At 37.5% G+C, this 21,150-nt stretch overlaps 1 protein-coding gene across 1 annotated transcript; it reads left to right on the top strand.

The window, feature by feature from the left end:
• The first annotated feature begins 18,786 nt into the window (after nt 1–18,786).
• LOC120294026 lies at nt 18,787–20,498 on the top strand. Its single transcript, XM_039313893.1, has 2 exons — nt 18,787–19,839; nt 19,926–20,498. Exons 1-2 carry the CDS (start codon nt 18,787–18,789, stop codon nt 20,496–20,498), a joined length of 1,626 nt encoding a protein of 541 aa, XP_039169827.1.
• Nucleotides 20,499–21,150: the final 652 nt, after the last annotated feature.

The raw sequence follows: 21,150 nt of genomic DNA, 5'->3' as shown, positions 1-21,150 counted from the left end.
TACTAATAATGGATATAACAAATGAAGAGACGTTAACATATCCGATCCGGTTTTACATATAAAATATAAAATACAGTTGCACAAAGAATATGATGGAATGAATTTGTTATACTTAAAATTTCTTTCAAATATTTTTGTTTTCCCAACCTTGGCTAAATCGATCTTTTCTTCTCCTCGTTGATTCTCTATGTCAATCACTCCTTTAATTTCAAGAAGACAAGCTAATTTTAATTTGATTGTCAAATGGAGGATAATACAAGAAGCAATCTCTAAGGATGTGTTTACTTCATGAAAAACTTCATCACAAAGGAAAATACTTATTGTGGAAATCATTTTCAGTTATTTGGTGATATGCTAGAAAGTGTGACTAGAAACATTGAGGCGTAGTAGGTGAAAAGCTACAGCACGTCAGTCGTAAGAGACTTGTCATGCTTGGGAAAGTGATTTCAACTATTTGCTATCAGGACTTCGTTTTCTTAATATGAAGTGCGTGTGCTTTGACCGTAGATATTTTTACGTTGATTAATCATCTTCAACAAATCCAACACGCGAAGAATCCAGAAAAAATATTTGCAAAAACTTTTGACACCTTCAATTTGCTAAGGTATAAAAGAAATTATACAGTTAATCCTAATAAAACAAGGGCTGTCATAACATTTTGACCCTATTGGAAATGCTCAATCAAGTCTTAAGTTTTCATAAGGTACAATCAAGTACTAAATTTTATTCAATATATATTGAAGTGCTTTATTTAGAGGAAAGATAAGCTAATGAATTATTTGAATAGCCCGATTGGTACATCGTGTTAGATTATAAAGTAATACCCACGATCCTGAAATGTTTTCTTCAAATACTTGAGTCTTTTAGAGCTGCCTGGATAGATCAAAAGCTTGAATTTAATGGTTTTGTATGGCTTGTAAGGCATCCTATGAACTTTTAAGTAGCTGGATTCATGAGTTCATATGATTAAAAAAAAAAAAAAAAAGATGGTGCATTCATTTTATTTTCCACGTGGGCATATTCCCACTTAGATGTCTGATGAACTTACAGAGAGTTTCGACCTTTAAAAAGCAAAAACTTATCTGAACAGACTTTCGTATCGTCTTACTTCCGAATTCAACTTCCATCCTTTGGTAATACTATCACCTAGGGTGTGGATCCACCGTGGAAGCTTCCTTTATTGATGTCAGTGATGACCCATGAAATAGAGAGATGGGGACATTACAAGTATTATAACCTTTATATAACACGCTCATTTAAGTATCATAATATATATAATCACATGAGTATCATTATTTCTAAACAATGTTCACTTGAGTAACATAACTTTCAATGAATAACTTGAATGCCATAATTTTTTTTAAAAATGTTTACTTAAGTGCCAAAAATTCAAGGTGGTATGGCACATGTGGTGAACATTTTAAAAAATTTGTCACTCAAATGATCAATCTAACTCAAGTGATTAGAAAAAAAAATTATGGCACTCAAGTGAGTACATAGGCTATAGTACTCAAGTGATTTAAAAATAAAAAATAAAAAAAACTATGCCACTTAAGTGAACGGCATATAAAAGTTATGGTACTTGTGATACTCTTTTCCCCATAAATAGATACATGTAACATTTTCCTACCACTGGCATTTGTTAAATATGCAGGTCATGTTATTATTGGAGGGTCATGCTATGGCTTCGGAGCATTAAGACCATTGATGCCACAGTAGGTCGTCTCACTACGTTCTCTTGAACACATAACAATGCAACGTGAATACATCTTAAACATTTCGCTTCTCAAGCTGCCATTTAACATCACATCTATAAGGCGAAAAAGTGTTCCCTATCTCAATTTTTCTATGCCTGCAGCGCATTCACAAGAGCAAGCGAACATTTTTTTTGTAATATCACATGCGCACAGAGTAGTATTAGAGATTTTGTTTTACTAAATTGTTGGATGAACAATTAAAATAAATTTTGTTGGATGAACTTCGCAACTGTGTACTCACATAGCCAAGTGGGTGCTGCAAATTCCCCGAAGTGCTGAAGTATGAATTCTTCTTGCCACTCCTTATCTCTAATACCACTATGCCGGAACTAAGCACATCAGTCTTCGTAGAAATCTCTCCAGGCTTCACATATTTGGGAGCCATATAGCCACTGCAACACATAAAACAAATAGATCCAAGAATCATCAATTGGGAAATTGAAATTGGTGTACGATTTCATTGTATACTTTCTTAGAAAGGTTGAAATAGATAAAGGAGATTTAGAAGTGCCCTTTCCTGGAAAGGTTGAAACAGATAAAGGAGATTTACATAAGTCTATTTGAAACTAACAAAGTGTGAGACTTTATAATATTACGACCGACTATTCTAAAAAATTTAAGCTATTAAATGAAAGTGTGGTTTGATGTTTAAATATTCTATCACTCTTCCTCATGCTTAATATAGTATTTTTGCGTAGTATTAAGCATGAACATAATTGATTGGGGAGGCAAATGGTGTCCAAAAAGATTCAAACTCAAGACCTCCTGCTCATATGCCATGTGATATTTTATGGGACTACAGCTCACTGTTCTAAAAGTTTAAGCCGTTAGATGGATGTTGATTTTTAATATTTAAATTAATTATCACAAAGTTCCTGTGATCCGTGTAGTATTTTCTCTGCTTTGGTCCATATCAAATAGCCTTGCTTGGATATTTATGGTTTTATTAATGATGGGCTTAAGGCCCGTCCGCCCATGTTGGGCCTAAAAGCCCGGCCCATAGGAATAGAGCCCGTGGATGGAGGGTCGTATAAAAGGGAGGAGAGAGAGAGAGAATGCACCTTTTGGCATTTCAACGTATGTACGTCCCTCTCCCTTGCTCTCTCTCTCCAACAAAAGTAGAAAAACAGTAACATTTTCTACCCTTCAAGCCGGCGATTTGGCGTCATAGGATCGAACAGGGACAAATTCTCTTCCTCTTATCGGCGTCGGTGTCTAATCTGTGGCTAACAAGGTACGCTCGAATCATGGTGTGCTTTAGGATCGGTGATACGTGATTTTCTCGGGCTTGTCTTCCGCATTCGTTTTAGGGGTTCGATTTAGTGTCGAATCCGATTTTGGGGATCCGTTAATCCCAACATTGGTATTAGAGCCATAGTTCATGTTTTCCCAACCCCTTTCATGTTTTTTGATTGAATTTTCGTGAAAATTTTCGGCCGACACGGATCGGGGCGCAAAATCCCGACGCTCGAGCACTGTTCGTCCGTTTTTTTCTAGTTTCTGTAACTCGAAATCGATTTCTGAAGAGATAGGGTGAAAGGGCTCGTCGAGATGAGTCCGGCAACATGTCGTACGCCGCCCGGGAGACATCGCACGCTGAGCAGCGCGACCCGAGAATCCGCTGCGTGTGGGCGCCACGCGCCATCGGTGAACCGGCACGTGTGCGACGGCGCGGTGAACCGGCCGCGCCCGGTCAGCGAACCGACGCGTGCGCGTCAACATGGCGTCACCCAGTCGGTAACCGTTGGGATGACATCATCGATGGCGTCGCGCCCGGCGGCTGATTGGCGGGCGGTCACCGGCAGCGACCCGGCCCGACCCGACCAGCGGACGCACAGCACGCCGTGGCACGTGCGGTCGGTTCGTCAACCCGCCTGACAGTCCGTCCGGTCCGGCGACCCGGCTTGACGACCGTTGACCCGTTGACCGAAGACCGTTGACCATTGACCGACTACCGTTGACCGTTGACCGTTGACCCAAAAAAAAAGAAGAAAGGAAAAGAATGTGTTTCTTTTTCAATTAAGTCTATGTGGATTATTTGTGATCCCTTATTTGTTCTGCATTTGTTGCGGGGATGGTTACTGCATTTGTTGCGGAAAAATGCCTCCCCCTAAGGTTGCGCACACCTATTCGCACAATTACCGATGAACAAAAGGAAAGGCTTTCTAAGTTGATAGGCGAAATGGCGACGGATCATCGATGAGAGTGGTGACTTAATTGATCACGTCCTTGAAGTCAACGGGAAAGTTCAAAAGGTCATATGGAATGGTCGTCCTATGCTACAATCAGAGATGGTGCGATTTTTCATGAACACCCTTCCACCTGAATGGCAAGGAGTGTTGAATCGCATATGGGATGTCAACAGAGCTGATTCTTATAAGAAAATTGTGATGGATTTTGTAAATGAATATTACTGGATTATTACAAGGGAAAATATCAAGAAATTGAACAAAGATTATCTTTCCGGTTCGTGTGCTGACTTGGTGTTAGATGTATTGGCTGATGTTAGTTAAGTGTGATTTGTGAACATCTTATGTAATGTTTACTACCTGATTGTTGTTGATGTAGCAACCAATATCTTGATTATATTAGATGAAAGAATTATTATTTTATTGGGTGTCAATTATCCGTTGCTTTTACGGTTATTCTTTGGTTCTTGTGAGTAGTTAGCTATGGGTATCTTTTCTTGCTCCATTTATGGTGATGTTGCAGCGTTCTCTCCTAGTTTTAATCTAACAACAGGAGGATTGGATCTTTAGGGTTTCCATATGCCATAATATAATTGTCTAAATAATTTTCTATGCGTTTATACTTCCTTGTTTTACTCTGTAGAATTTCAGATTTACTTTCTTTTGTTGTTTCTACGTATGATTCTTCTTGATAAAACTTCCATTCACACGGAGTGTATATTTCTACAGGCTATTTTATTTGGTTTTCATTTTCTTTTGAAAAGAAAATCTTCTCTTAAGTTGTTGCCATCTATTTTAAAGGGTAGCCCTCTCTTGCGTGGGGGCTCTGCTTTTTCATTTCTGACCCAGAATAGATGCTAGAGAAGGGCTTCACGGCATCAAGATGGGCTCCTCTTTGGAGGGTTGGGGAAGCCCAATGTGGACGTTATCCCGTAATCCTAGTTAAACTCCTTATTAGGAACTGGCACCCCCTGGATGCCCGATTCGAGTGGAGCCGTTTAAGGACTTGCTCGAGTTCATGCAGGCTATTTTATTTGGTTTTCATTTTCTTTTGAAAGAAAATCTTCTTTAAGTTGTTGCCATCTATTTTAAAGGAAGTGATAATAAGTTTACTTGGAAATCTGAAATCGTGAGGGAGGTTGTCCTCGGGTACCGTACATTTGTTGGGATGAATAGTCGTAGACGCTTTCTTGGCAATTTAGGATCATCTATAAGCAGCACATATTATAGACTCTACTGCTCAATTTTATCGATCTACATTTGTTAAATCTAATTTCTGTTTTTCCTTCTTTATATTTACTATAAAAATATCATAAAAATCTTAAAATATATCTATTGTAACACAAATACTTTCATAAAAAATAAGAATATGCACTACAAACCCCAATCTTATATCCGTGTAACGCATGATTCTGTCACTATGACTTATGTGGACAACATAATGCAAACAGAGCTTGAGACGGACCTGGGCTTCATTATTAGACATATATCTTGCTAGAGATGGCCATGAAAGTTATCTTCTTATTTCAAAATTAAATATTAGCTCCCTTTATAAGATATCTCATTAAGTTGACATAGGAAATCCATTAAATTTGTGGAACACTGTAAATCATTGATTAATGAGTTGCCGTTCAATAGTCGGTGATTCTCAGTGCTTCATGAGTTAGAGTAAACTTCTTTAAAATTTTGTATGAGCCACTTCATAGAACCATAAGACTAGAATCTGAAATAATTCACATGGTACATTCATAATGAAGGCAGAATTTGCTATCTGAGGACATCAATCAAGACTTGGATTAAATTATCTGCAGAACCTATGCATAGTCTCTGTTTATAATTTAAATTATTAATCAAAACACATATCACCGATATGATGAAACAAAACCTATGGTTTTTCTTCATAAGTCATAGCGTAAATCTCATCCTACTCTATATAACACTTGACTTTCACAGCTCCTTTTTGGCTATTGTCGTCGTATCTTCGTACTTTAGCCAGCATACTAGAGCGATTTGGCAGATCATTGGCGTGGAAAAGTTGCATCACTGTCTCAAGTAATTAGGTAATTAAAACCAGATGAATAAGATATGTAAAGACTATATATAAACCTGCTACCATGAAAGTTCCCATAGATAGGCCTAAACCCAGATAGACCTTGCCTCCAAACTTATATTTGTTACGTTGACAATAGTTGTTAAGTCAAGTCTCAAACTTATATTTGTACAATTAATCCTCCCAAGGCTCTTCACTTCATGTGGAAGTCCGAGTGTCATAATTTTCCTGTCCGCTCGTCTTTTGGGGGCTTCTTATGTGGGCTTGGATTCCAATCTTGGGCTTGCATTGTACAAAATGCGCCAGGACCCAATGGTTTGTTGAAGCACTATGTTCACTCGGAATACATTCAGTTGGGGTTCCGTTTTTGATTCGTTTAGAATGTCGAGTTTTAATTTTTATTTTTATTTTTATTTTATGAGTGTTTCTTAAGCAAAAATAACATTTGATTTGGCCGAAACATAAATGTTCATTAAATATAGATGTTACGGACTTGTTTGTTTAATCAAGATAGGGCATAAATGTTACATTAAATTTTTTATTTTTTATTTGATCAGCACTTCCTTCTAGGGAAGTTCCTAGAAGACTTGTTTGTTTTGTCTCCTTGTGATGATGATGGTTTGCGGTAGCAGGAGTTGGATTGGGTCATGGATGGTGCTGCCTCATTCTTCCACCCCACGTGTTGATTTCTTTGTGTCTTACAAGGCGTGAGATTATAGTTTTGTGAAGATGGGCAATTCTGATGTTGCGAAAATTGTTTATGTTGTCTAGAAAATAGCTTGGGCAACAAACTAATGCTCAAGCATGTGAGGCAAATTCCAGACATTCGGACGAAATTGATTTCTACCGGAAATTTAGATGATGACGGATTGAAAGTCGGTTCAAGGATGGGAGTTGGAAGCTTGTCAAGGGGCGTCTCTCACTAACAAGGAGGAAGAAGTGTTGCAACTCTTACCGCACACAAGCTAAGGCGTGCAAGGACCAAATTCATGCCGCGGGAGAAGAAGCAACACCTGATCTAATGGCATATGACACAATGTATACTAAAGTTGCTTTGAAAAACAAATTCAGCAACTTATGCTTAGTTGAATCATATTTTGAAAATATATAAAAGGAGAGACAAATCAAGAACTTATGCTCCAACGTACTCTACAAATATATAGAAGTTTAAAAGGAAACACAATATTGAAAATAGCGAGAAAATGGAAGTATTAACAGATTATTTAAGGAATAAAAATTAAGTTACTCAGAGCAATTCCACCTATCAAAACATGACTTCTTATGGCACTCAAAACCAAGTTAACACACCATGCATCATGATGCACTAGGTATACAACCAGACAAGTCCGATCATCTAGTCCAATCAAGCATCAAAAAACATGTTATGATGAAAGGGATAACGAAAGGCGCAAATTTCCGTCCTAATACGTAAGCAACATAAGAATCCACTTTTTGCATCCAAGCTCATGAAACAACAACCGATCGAAAGTGAAACTCACGAGAAAATAGAAGTATTGGCGGCTTGGAGAAGAAGACGACGTCCCAAACCCTTCCACTTCTGTTTATTGACTTGGTTTCCTTGTTATTCAGATATCGGGCCACTAGAGAAAGGTCAAAACATAAGGCCTGCAAAATTCATTAAAGCCCACAAGCAGAGCTCGCATTTTCGCGCATGCTCTCTTTTGAAGCTTTGACTCGGACAAGTGTTCATGATTCTCTCGTATATGAGGCTCGATGTAGCTAATTCAATCTCCAATAATGACCTAAACTCACCGACCGGCCAAATGTCCCCAAGCCCAACGTGCAAGCGATTTTTACTGCTACTGAACGTGAATTCTTTTGTCCAAAAAAATTATGAACAAAAAATTGCAAGACCCACGATTAAGAAAAAACCCAATTTATTTTTTCTTCTTTTCTTCCAGTCTTGTTAACTTAGAAGACAGCCCATAGCTACAGACCTAAAAAAGAAAAGGCCTCCGATGCCATAAGCACGACCTCCTTCACTGTCACTGTCGGATCTCTTTAGATACTTCTTGACTGGGGTCCAATTCATCGTCAGATCTCTCAGGTAGTTGCCGGGGAAGAGGTAGCCATAGTGAAACCGGATCTCCTTTAGCCTCCTCAGCACCTTCCCGCACGAGATCCTCGCCAACCTTTCCCAGTCTTCGTATCTTCCTGTCTTCTTCCTTGCTTTACAATTGCTGCGTACCGACCCCACCACTCTCTCTTTATTCGTAATTACACACTGAAATAGTGGTCTCTGCATCCTAACCGTGTAGTTGAATGCTCTTACGTCGGTAGTTTCGGTAGTTTCATTCTGCATTTTATACTAACAAGTACCGTGTTTTAATTTGAATGTGGCTTCAACCGATTTGGCTCAAGCATACCGTTTTATTGGCAGCGTCTTTGACCCGAACACCTCTGGTCATGTGCAGAAACCGAAAAATTTGGATCTTATGGACGTTGAAACAGAATGTGCTCTTCTGCTCTTCCTACTTTTGGGAACTATTTCCTTGGTCACTTGCTCTACCAGGAGTTAAGGCTCTGCTGTAATCCTTAGAACTAGTGTCCTAATTGATAATTGAACGGCTTCAGAGTTTTATATGAACTATAAGACCTTTAAGATTTAGCGAGAAACAGCTAAACTGTGTGAATTGGAGGCTAAGCCTTTTCGGTTCAGAGAACCCAGGCGTGAGCATGGATACTGGGCCAGCTTGACAACAAATTGTCTAAATCGCAGTCTGATAGCTGGGGTAGGGCACCAATCAGCGGCCACGGAATTAGACAGGAGACCCCAAGTCTTAAACCTTATTCAATATTCCTTCCTAGTTTCTAGTTCACACTAGAAAGTTGGTGCTACAGATGGTTAAAGGAAAGGCTAGCTGTGATTCATGACTATTCTTTGCTTTTCCTTTTTCTTTTCTTGGTTCTTTTGTGATAAAGATCCGATGCTTTAGAGCGATCAAGTTGGGCAGGGTGCAAGTATCCGTCAATTATCCCAATTTATTAGGTGCATGAAAATGACACTCTCCGCTGAAATTGAATCTAAATCTATTTATTATGGCAAAATGTGGCACCCGTGAATGATCCAAACCCAAAAGCAATCGACAGTAGCTGATGGGAAAAGACTTGGAAAGGGTGGAGCATGTCTCACCCCTTCATCTATATGCACTCACATAGCTGTAAGACATAATTGAACAATTCTAATCATGCACTGAAGAATAGAATTCAAGCATCGAGCAGAATCACATATAGAAAACAGGATGTAAGATAGATCTGACCCCCAACCATTGTTCAAATCATCTCTCTAAGAAAAAGTTTGGAAATGCTAAGAAATCACACGAGACGTGTCAATTTTGACTGCCTTGAGTTCAGGAAATGGCGTGGCTTTCAGCTCAGGAAGCGGTAGAGGTTTGAGTTTGCGAAGCGGCTTTGACTTCAGGAAGCAATTCAGAAAATTCAAGACTCCAGCATGCTTTAGAAAATTGTGAAATGGCGCGGCTTTCAGCTAGGTTCAAGTTCATGAAGCGACTTTGACTTCAGGAAGCAGTTCAGAAAATTCAAGACTCCAGCATGCTTTCGAAGATTGTGAACGTAATCATCCACACACAGAGGAGTCGTCAGAGGAGAGATTTCAGGACCAGCTTCATCAGATTGAGAAGCTTGGAATTGGGGTTTCTTGTTATAGTTCTTCAGCTGAATGAATACTGACAATATATGAGCTTCCGCCATACTGTCACTATGCATTTTATGACTAGCTATTCTCTTTCTTGGTAAACATTGATCAAGTGGACGGGCAGAGGTGGTTTTTCAACTATTCCGTATCACAAATTGTAATAGAAGCCAGTTTGTTCATTATAGTGTTCCTCTGATTCTTCCATAGACGTGAGCTAGTTGATGAACGTCGTTACCTCATTGAATTTTGCTTGAAAATCGGAATTTGTCTGCTATTGTCTTCTTGCACTTCTGATTCTTCCGGACTCGTGAGCAGCTACTACCCAGCGTCGTGAACTATTCCTAAATGACACAGTGACAATCTGCCAGTCCAAATAAAGTTGCATGCACACTGAAAACTTAGTCCAGCACAATGTTTTTCGATACATTCTGAGTGATGAATAGGATAACTTAAGCCTTTCCAATCTCTTTCTAAACTGGCTATGCGTTAGGACTTCAGGGTAGTGATCGCTTGTTCAGACTTCAAGGATATCAACAACTCTTAGCTAGCAGCTCCTGCATCTTGTCCACAGAAAGCTCTATCTCTTAACCAAGCCTGGCAAGTTTGTTCCCAAGGCACAAATTAAGGATCTCCAAACCGTAACTCATTTCTACGTAGACTACCATACCGTAGACAACCACAAACATCCCAGGACAATATGCAACATTGACCCCAAAAAGAAACAGTAAGCTTATACAGCCTAACCGTTGAAATCCCCACTCGGTGCATGACCGTTATGTCGGAAGAATTTCCTCTCCTCGCTAGAATCCCAAGGTTGTGGATTGTCTTTAACAGCGAAATATCGCATCCCCAGAAGAAGCAGAACCATGAATCCAATTCACACAAAGGTTTTGAATCAGATTACCTTGTAGATTGAATTCCTTTGGTGAGATGGTGTGAAGATTACTATTGAGAAGACATAGGTGAGTGCTATGGACATAATGGTGACCCACATTATCACATAAGGATCTACACATAAATACTTTTTTGCCTTGAAGGAAGGTCACTTACAACTGGCAAAATGATGCCGATGGACGGAATGATTGGACATACATTGTCAAGCAAAAACAAACATAATTGATTTGATAATAGCTAACGTGGTCGTTGGATGTCCCACGACATAACTAGTATTGATTTGACAATTTGTACAATTTATTAACATTATTTCAGAATATTTTTTCCATTTTTCTTTGTGTTTTTTCTCTCTTTTTTTCTTTTTAAATGAGGCCATTGGCACTGGGCAAGGGTGTTGCGGCCTTTTCCTAGGCCCTCACCGAGATCTAAATGAGGGCATTTGGGCAAAGCCCTTGCCTAGAGGCAAGGGTAGACTGGAAACCTCGCCACTAGACTAGAAGAAAAGAAAGAAAGAAAAAAGAAAAGAAGAAAAATAAAATAAACAATTCAGAATTTCCAACATCAACGCTAGTTGTTGTATGTGTTGACTGTATGTAGGATACATAAGACGAGTGACGCACTAGATTGTTATATCAATGAACACAGGATAATTAAATTGACAAATTGTCAAAAGGTTTGTGACTAAATTAGAACAATTGAAAAATTTATGAATAAATTAGCAAATAATTAAAAGGTGTTGGATTAAATTGGCACAATCAAAATGGTTAGGATTTTGGACAATTATCTTGGGAAAATTTGGCAAAGTTTGAGCGTTCCCTCCTTCTTTATGTTCTTTCTATATATTCTCTTGGGATTTCCATTAACAATCATTGGAATTCATGCGTGATCCTCTCCCTAATTGCACCAAATTTTCATGATTTCCTCTATTTCCATGAGTTAAGTTACTCTTCAGGTAATCATGTGTCCTAACTGCCCCTTCATTCACACTTCAACTACTCTGTAACTGTTCAAGCTCTTTTGACTCAAACAGGGCGAGGCAGCCTTTCCTTCCCTAATAGAAACGGTCGGCAACACAACTTAGACCAATTTTTTCTACTTGGTTGATAATTGGAAGCTCTCCTCAATATCTGGGCCATATAAGTTCACCACCAACAGGAGCTAAAGAACAATGTTGTGAAAATCTCTAAAAGAAGGTACTGAAAGTGAGAGTAATATAACAAGAATTGTCACTTTCATCTCTCACTTTGGTAGTATTTTATCTTTATTGCATTCCATATCATATTTCCACGAAGAAATTAATTTTTCATTTTGATGCCGTGCTTCATGCAATTGTTAAAGCTACTTTGATCTTAAAGTGAGCCCACTAACAATGACCAAGATTAGTCTTGGTCATCTTCACTTTTTGCTAGTGAGGGTTTGCACATTATTAGTTCATATTAAAGAGAACCATCATGTTCTTTTCTTTGCTTTATGCCAATTTGGTAACAAATTTTCTAATACCAATTAGTCCTAAACTTTTGCTGAAATTTCAATATAATCATTTCGATCAATTTTTGTAGGAAATTGTTGATGTAGCAATGTGCCATATGAAATAGCCGATTGATGACTAGATTATTGCATCGGCAATTTTTAACGAAAATTAACCGAAAGAATTACATTGAAATTTCGCATAAAAATATAAGACTCATTTGACAAAATTTTAAATTTTAAAATTGAATTAATATTCATATAATAAATTTATGATTAATTGAACAATTTTCCCACCTTTATGGTCTTCCAAGAGTCTTTAAAAAATTTCGAACTTGCTAGAAAGTCTTGGACACCTTCATCGGTGTCTACTTGTGAATGCAGGATGTTAGGTGGGAAATAGATAATTATATATAACTTTAAAATGGGCCCGTCAAGCTTTTAACGAGTTCTTAGCTTGGCCACGCCTCGCCATCCTTTTCTCTTTAGGATAGAGAGTAATCCGGAAGTAACATACTTCTTAACTATGGCCGAATCAAGCGGTGAGTACCAAGTGTTTCTGAATTTCAGAGGATCGGACACACGATATGGGTTCACCGATTTCCTCTATCACGGGTTAAAAGATGCCGGAGTCCATGTTTTTAGAGACAACGAAGAAATTCAAGGTGGGGAGTAATTGGTGGAAAGCTTTACAAGCTATCAGCAACTCAATACTTTACATACCCATCTTCTCCCAAGCTTATGCTTCAAGTAAATGGTGTCTTCGTGAGCTTGTGCACATGGTAGATAGCGTGTCTAAGTCAGGGGTAAAAAGTATTCTTCCCATTTTCTTTCATGTGAAACCTGAGAGTGTTAAACTTAAAACTCTTCCACATTGGGATGCTTTATCACAACACGCGAGGAATTTTCCGAAGGAAGTCAAGCATGGAGAAAGGCTCTTGCAGAAGTATGTAAAATGAAGGGATGGACCGTGGAAAAATCAAAGGTAATGCTCTTTTAAGATCCCTCCCTACCTGTTTCTTGATTTTCTTTTTTTCCCCCTTTTTATGAGATACAACATTGCCTGGTGAAATAATTTTTTATTTTTTAACGGAAAATATTGAAAACAACCGCGAATCTCTGCTCTCGTTCAATTGTACATTATCTGCTTTCAACATCTTCCCTAAAATTTTTCCCTATGATGTCAGTAGCTTCAATAACATGGACCTTCATATTCCTTTTAAACATTTTTTCCTCTTCACTGTCTCGTAAGGCTACGAAATATTCAACAGCACCCAGTTGCAATTCTTGTTTGAGATGATTGACAAAATCACCTTCAGATTTTGCATTCATATATACAATTTGCATCTTCTGACCTTGTGATGAGAACAACAGTTTCCATTTTCCATTTATAGGGAAAAGAGCGTTTGGTGTTGACCTTATTTTACACATTTTTGAGCGCTACTCAAGAAACACCAATCACAAAAGGAAATGACACAATTCCTTGTAAAAAAAATTACATATTTGGTGTAATGATTTCTTTTATTTTACATTTAGGTCCAGTCTCAATTCTAATCTGATTTTTTTTTGTCTAAAAAAATATTATTAACTTTTAGTTAAATCCCAAATTTGATTCTGTTAGCTCTTCGTCCAAGTCACCGTTAGTGGTCCAATGTGGCATTCCACATTAGCAAGCTGACATAAAAGGACTCCAAAACGGCACCGTAGCTATGGTCCTCAAATTGGGGAAAATATAAGAAATTAGGGCTCAATTTCTTCGATTCGTATAGTCTTGAGAGAAAATGATCTTGCGTTTGGTCACTCGCTCTCTCACATAGATTCACTCTCGATCTATCTTCCTAAATCGCATTCTCGCACCGGCATGGCAGAGGATGGTTAATGCTAGACTAAAGTGGATGTGTAATTCTATTGTTGCTTCTTTCTCTCTATCAGGGTATAAGGGCAAAAGAACACTTCAGTGCGCTTAACTGCAGTGAGGGACAGCTTAGTGCGCGCTTCTGAAAAGTCACCAAGTGCAAAATCGAATAAAATGGATCACTTGAGTCACCCGTCAGGCCAAAAGACGCAAAATTCGACGTGTCAATTTTCCGCGACTCGAAGTGCGAAACGGCGTCGTTTTAATGCTGAGGTGGCCAAAATTTAATAAAAATTAATTTAAAACTAAATTTATTTAAATATTTATAAAATATTAAAAAATTTTAAAAATTTCAAAAACTAAAAATATTAAAATTTAAAAAATTTAAGAAAATTTTGTAAAAATTCTATAAAAATTTATAAAATTCTATAAAAATTTATAAAATATTTAAAATTAAAAAGAAATTAAAAAGAAATTAAAAGTTAAAATTCAAAAATTCAAAAAAATTTAAAAATTTTAGAAAATTAATTAATTTTAATTTAAAAATAAATTTATTTAAAATTTTAAAAATAAAATTAAAAAATTAAAAAATTTGCAAAATTAAAAAAGTTACAAAAATAATTAAAAAAAAAGAAAAGGGTGCCGGTTGAGGGCTGAAATTTTTGTAAATGTTTTAAATTTTGTAAATTTCGTAAGTTTTTTAAATTTTTGTAACTTTCTAAAATTGTTTGTAAATTTTTTGAATTTTTGTAAATTTTTGAATTTTTGTAAATTGTTTAAATTTTATGTAAATTTTGTAAATTTTTGTAACTCTAAAAAAATTTGCAAATTTTTAAAATTTTAATAATTTTTAAATTTTTAAATTTTATGTAAATTTTTAAATTTTTTACTTTATGTAAATTTTTAAATTTTTGTAATTTTTTTGTAACTTTCTAATTTTTTTGTAAATTTTTTAAATTTTTAGTAATTTTTAATTTTTTTTGTAAATTTGTAAATTTTTGTAATTTTGTAATTCTTTTTTTTTTTTAATGTTTAAAGTTTCTAAATTTTTTAAAATGTTTTAAATAAATTTATTTTAAATTTAATTTAAATAATTTTTATATTATTATAAAATTCGAATGATGTAACGACGTCGTTTAGGCAAATCGGGCTGCTGTTTCTCCCGAGGCACATCGGCGAAATATTAATATTTTAATCGCCACGTATGATTTCCTACATACCGGAGATGACACTAGGTGTCCCACTTTTCTTAAAATATGGCACTCAAGTGTACTTTTCGTAAGTTATGGCTTAAGTGTCCATTTGGCCAAAGATTATGACTCCAGGGTCCGCATTCGGGGTATAAGTATTATCTTTTTAAGCTTCATGCAATTCTATTTACTTGCACATGCTAATCCAGGCACTAATTTCATTTACACCTATGACCAATAAAACTTGAATCCACTTTTTCTATAATTTCACAGCATTCCTGTCAACGTCATCGAAGTGCAAATGTGAGATACACATGCTACTTATTGGTAAAGTTTTTAACTGCAATTTTTGTGTAACTGGCTTGATCCCAAATACTTTTTGATGAAGTAGCAACTTGCTTCGAGTGACCGAGCGCGAGGATGTGCAAGAGCGAGTGACCGAGCACAAGATCGTTCTCTGTCAAGGCCGTAGGTTAGACGAATCAAAGAAATCGAGCCCTAATGGCTTCGAATCTCACCCGTTTGAAGACTATAGCTACGGCGTTGTTTTGGAGAGTATTTCCATGTCAGCTTGCTGACGTGGATTATTGTTAATGTGGAAATGCAATGTCAGACCATTAATGGCAACTTTCAATGGAGGGTTAACGGAGTCAAATATGGGGCTCAAATAAAGTTAGCGAATTTTTTAGATAAAAAAATTCTGGTCGAAATAAAACTACACCAAAAGTTGGTTTCTTTTAGGCAATTGGGCCATAGAGACTAAGATTCAGTGAAGAAAAATCATGTCCAAATACTCAATGGAAGCTAGAGCATCCTGAGAACATTTTAGGAATTATAGAGTGGTCATCTCAAGGCCTCGAGCTTTGCAGAGCTCGCGGAGGCCCAAACCGAGGGCGGGCAACCTCAATTTGGACCGGGCCGAAGGCGACGACCACTGCTAACCTCCAATCTAATGTCGGGGACGCGGAGGCCTTTGAGTGGTGTGGCCCCCACACGAGAGAGACACACAATGTGGGATATACTAAGAGATAGGCGCCGGTACAAGCACCGGACAAATAGACAGATTGGCCACGGCTGACGGTCAATGGGGGAGTGATGATGTTAATTTCGATAAGAAAATGGCAATTGGATTAATAATTTAGGGTGCTAGATGCAATTCAAAAAAAAAAAGAAGTGAAAATTGGGGATTCAATTTGTATGCTGTAAAAAATAATTAATATGCTTATCATCATTCATCAACCAAAAAGATACTTTAGCTGTCAATTGATAAATTTAACTCAACATATGGTGAATTAACACCTAGTGTGCATTATTATAGCATGCGGCCTTACCAGCTTCTCCAATGTAAATGAGCTGTTTTGGGAAAAGTGCAAAAAGTCATAAACTTTTGCTTTGTCTTACCTTTAGTCCTGCTTTTTGGTGCGATTAGTCCTAAACATTTTTATTTGGTGCCGATTTAGTCCTTCCGGCAAATTTAGACCGGAAAATGCCTACGTGGATACAAAGTCAACGCCGGCCATCCTACGTGGCCGAGCCGTGACATGGATTCCTAAAAACAAAACGATGCCGTTTATTAAAAAAACCCTAGAACCTTCAAAACAAACGGCATCGTTAAGAGCTCTTATGTTTTCCTTTTCTCACGAGCTCTTACGTTTTCCTTTTCTCACGAGCTCTTACGTTTTCCTTTTCTCACTTGCCTCGAATCATCTTCAGCGATGGAGGAAGAAACCCAAATCCCATCTGCCCAAATCGATTCAATATGAACTCAAATCCAAGGAGTTTGCTCAAGCCGAGTTGCTCTTTGATCGAATTGACTCCCCAAATCTAGCCTTCATCTGCCCAAACCCTACAATTCGGCCTTCGAAATTGCGAAGACCCGACTGACCCAATTCGAGTCGCCACCCGATTGACCCGATTCAAGTCGCAACCGGATTCGACCTCACCGAACACGACAAAGTGTGTGGTCCCAATTTGCTCGTGTTGTCGACACTCAGCCGACATAAAGGTATGTTTTTGTGGTTGTGGTCCCAACCTCAAATTTTGTCAATACATCCCACGATGTTGTTTTGATGATATCTAGACACTCAACGCTCAACATGCCTTGTAGCCGTGCTGTTGGTCTAACGTCCAATAAATTTTTAGGTTTTGTTGTCTTCACATGAGCTTGACAGAATATAAAGGCAAAAAGACATGACAATATTACCATTATATTTTGAGAAGCAAAACATTGAAGTAAATTGCTATTGAACTTATTTCCTTTGGAGAATATGCATTCTAATTTCACTCAGAAATTTCATCGAACAGGTGGCGTTTGAATTGATTTTAGTACAAATTGATTTTAACAAGGATTTCTATGTTCTCATATGCGATGATTGCGTATGAATTGATTTTAGTATAAATGGGTTGTTGTGGGATTGCTTTACCTTAGCATTTCTACTTTTTATGTACGAAGGTATGCGTTTGTGATTGAATCCGGCCCTCAAATGAATACTTTTCGTACGGACCTAAACGTGCAAGGTTGGAAGCAGTTTTTTTCTTTTGGTATTATTTCTCCATATGAAAAAAAAAACTATTTCTCAAGAGGCAACACAAAATCGATCATCTCCTCTAAACATAAGCGAAACTTGGCTGTAGGTGTATCTTGATTGCGTTCGGTCAAGCGATCTTAGGGGCAACCACAATAGTTTGTCAAGTGAGTTAATGGTAGGGAGACCAAAACTTCAAAGAACAGTGTATTGATTATAAAGGCCAAGTCAAAGCACAACATGCGATAGAATTTCAATTGCAATCTGTATAAATGTGTGTTTGAATTTTTAGTATTGCTACTTATATGGCCTTTCCTGGACTGTATATATTTGGAGTCAATTGCAGTCTTTTGTAATCTTCCACCTTCAATTTGTTGATTCTCATGTTGAACTTCAATTGCAGTATTTTGAATAGCAATAGCTTAAAAGCATAATCATGATTTGCCATTGGACCTATTATGCTGTTGCTCCATTATGAGTCTCCATATGCTTATAATATATGTTTTCATTTTGTGTAGGGTCAAGATGAGCAACAAGTCTACATTGGTTTGCTTTTATCACGGTGGGAAATTTGTTCGTCGCCCAATGCTTGAATATATAGGGAAAGATGGATTTAGTACACTTAAATATCGACTCTATGAGCCGTGAAAGGTTCATAAGAGACATTGAGAATGTGGTAAATGGTAAATTCGAAAAACTATATTTTAAGCTTCGAGAAATCTCTAGAAGATGGGTTGAGACATATATGTAATGATAGCATTATTGTCGATCTAGTTTTCTATCATTTGCGACATGGATTGATTGAGGTGTATGGAGAATCTTTTGACAATACGGTAGGTGAAGGTGCTGGTCATGGTGAGGGCAATGGCGAAGGTGTCGGTGAGGGCGTTTGTCAGGGTGAGGGCAATGTTGAGGGTTCTGGTGAGGGCATTTGTCAGGGCGAGGGCATTAGTGAGGGTGTTGGTTTAGGTGATAAGGCATTTGCTCAGCATGAGCGTGATTTAGATTATGATTACTTAGTAGATGAGGTGATTATGCTGAGTTAGAGGTGATGAATCTATGGTGAAGTCGATTCGGAAAATGAAGACATGGACTTAGTCGATGAACTATTCTTGGTGATGATGATAATAGGGATAATGAAGACCTTGTAGATGGAAGGAAAAAACTCAAGGAATTCCACAAAATGGCCACAAAGGCTTGGATTATAAGAGAACCTCTTGCAGAGTTTATACCATCTCAACAGTCTATCGGAGAATCATCTAATCCCCAACAATCTGACATAGTTATTGCTGAAGGCAATTACCAAACAGACTATTATGAAACAGATGGAGATGAAAGTTTGGAATTTGATGTGGAGCCAGAAGATGAAGTTACAAGAAGGAGAAGTAGGTATCCAAGGTACGATCCTAATTGTATTGTGCCTGTGTTTACTACATCTATGATGTTTGATGATGGTAGACAATTCAAAGATGCTGTCAAAAAGCATTCAGTGGTCGAGCGTAGAGAGATAAAATTTGTCAAGAATGAAAAGAAATTTGTTAGGGCAAAATATGTCTATGTAAATTGTCCTTGGAAGATTTCTGCATCTTTTGATGTTAGAACTGGATCATTCCATGTGAAGGCTTACCATGAAGAGCATACTTGTAGCATTAGTTTCACTAATAAGAGGGTCACAAGTTCTTGGTTGGCGGATCACTATTTTAGTACACTTAGAGCAATGCCAACTATAAAAACCATTGCTTTTAAGGAACTTATTAAGGAGCAGTTGGGCTTAAATGTAACTATAGATCAATGCAAAAAAGTGAAACTGCTTGCCTTTAAAGTTTTGATGGGAAATTATAGGAAGGAATATTCAAAGTTATGGGATTATGTGGAGGAGCTAAGAGAGACAAATCCTGGGAGTACTGTTACATTGAAGGTTGAAAAGCCTGACATGCATTCTAAAGCATTATTTGAGAGAATGTACATATGCTTTGCTGCATGTAAGAAAGGATTTCTTGATGGATGCAGAAAAGTTGTGGGGTTAGATGGCTGTTTTTTAAAGGGAATTTGTAAATGGGAGATATTGTGTGCTGTTGGAAGAGATGCAAACGACCAAATGTTCCCAATTGCATGGGCAATTGTGAGAGTTGAAAGTGGAGACACTTGGACTTGGTTTTTGACAAGTTTGATGTATGACCTCGATATGATAGGCACATATGGACAAGGTTGGGTTATAATTAGTGACAAGCAAAAGGTAAGTTCGTTATTTTTTTTTCAGTGTTATGCCTTGTAAATGATCACTCTTGTAGTATGTTGCTGACATTGAAATCATCTTTTTAGGGCCTTCTTCAAGCCGTGGTGAACTTGTTGCCTTTAGCTGAGCATAGAATGTGTGCTAGACACATTTATGCTAATTGGGACCAAAGGTATAAGGGAATACAAATGCAAAGACTATTTTGGCAATGTGCTAAGAGCAATACTATGGTGGAGTTTGATGAACACACACAGGCATTGAAGAAAATCAGTCCTGCTACGTATCATGACTTGATTCAAACAGAGCCAAAGCACTGGAGCAGGGCTTTCTTTACTACTGAGGTTAAATGCGACATTGTCGATAACAATTTATGTGAAGCATTCAACGGAAGAATTATTGATGCTAGGTGTAAGTGTATTTATAGTATGTTAGAAGAGATGAGAATAATGATCATGACAATGATGCATACACAGAGGGATGCCTGTGCTCGATGGAGAATGGATTGTGGTCCAAGAATCATTAAAAAGTTGGAAGAAAATAGAGTCGGCGCAACTTATTGCCATGTGATATGGAATGGCGATGCTGGATATGAGGTGTTGGATAAGGGTATTAAGTACGTAGTTGATGTGTCCAAGAGAAATTGTACTTGCAGGAGGTGACAACTTACTGGTATTCCTTGTCCCCATGCCATCTCAGCTATAGATCATAAGCGACATGATGCATATGATTATGTGGATGAGTGTTACATGAAGGTAAAGTTCTTAGCTACATATCAGAATATGATGATGCTAGTTCGGGGAGAGAAATTTTGGAAAAAAACTAATAATGAGGCACCTGAACCACTTCCAACTAGGGTGAAGCTCGGTAGGCCCAAACATAAAGAAGAAGGGAGGAAGGTGAGGTCGCACGTGGTATTACAATGTCAAGAAGAGGAATGAAAATGACCTATCGAAGTTGCTCGAAGACAGGACACAACAGTTTGACATGTCCAACTAAGAAGGCTAAGACTGCAACATCACAAACACAATTACCTCGGCAAAAACTTTCATATCTATTGTTTCATGTTTATTTCATGAATAAATTTTAAATGAATATTATTCTTTCCAGGTTAAGCGGCATACTAGCAAAGGTACAAGTAAAGTGTTGGTGGGACACCAATTGCTAGTGCTGCTCTTAGGACAATATTATCTCATGGGAGTGTAAGTAATGTTTTTGTTAGTACTTTTGTTTTTACTAGGATAATTTTGTTGAGTAATGAAATTAACAATGTCAAGTGCAGAGTATGAGTGCCAGACAAGGCAATAGAGTTGA

Source organism: Eucalyptus grandis, chromosome 5 (genome assembly GCF_016545825.1).
Source record: "Eucalyptus grandis isolate ANBG69807.140 chromosome 5, ASM1654582v1, whole genome shotgun sequence".
NCBI classification, from domain to species: Eukaryota; Viridiplantae; Streptophyta; class Magnoliopsida; order Myrtales; family Myrtaceae; genus Eucalyptus; species Eucalyptus grandis.
This window is presented reverse-complemented; position numbering and strand designations above follow the sequence as displayed.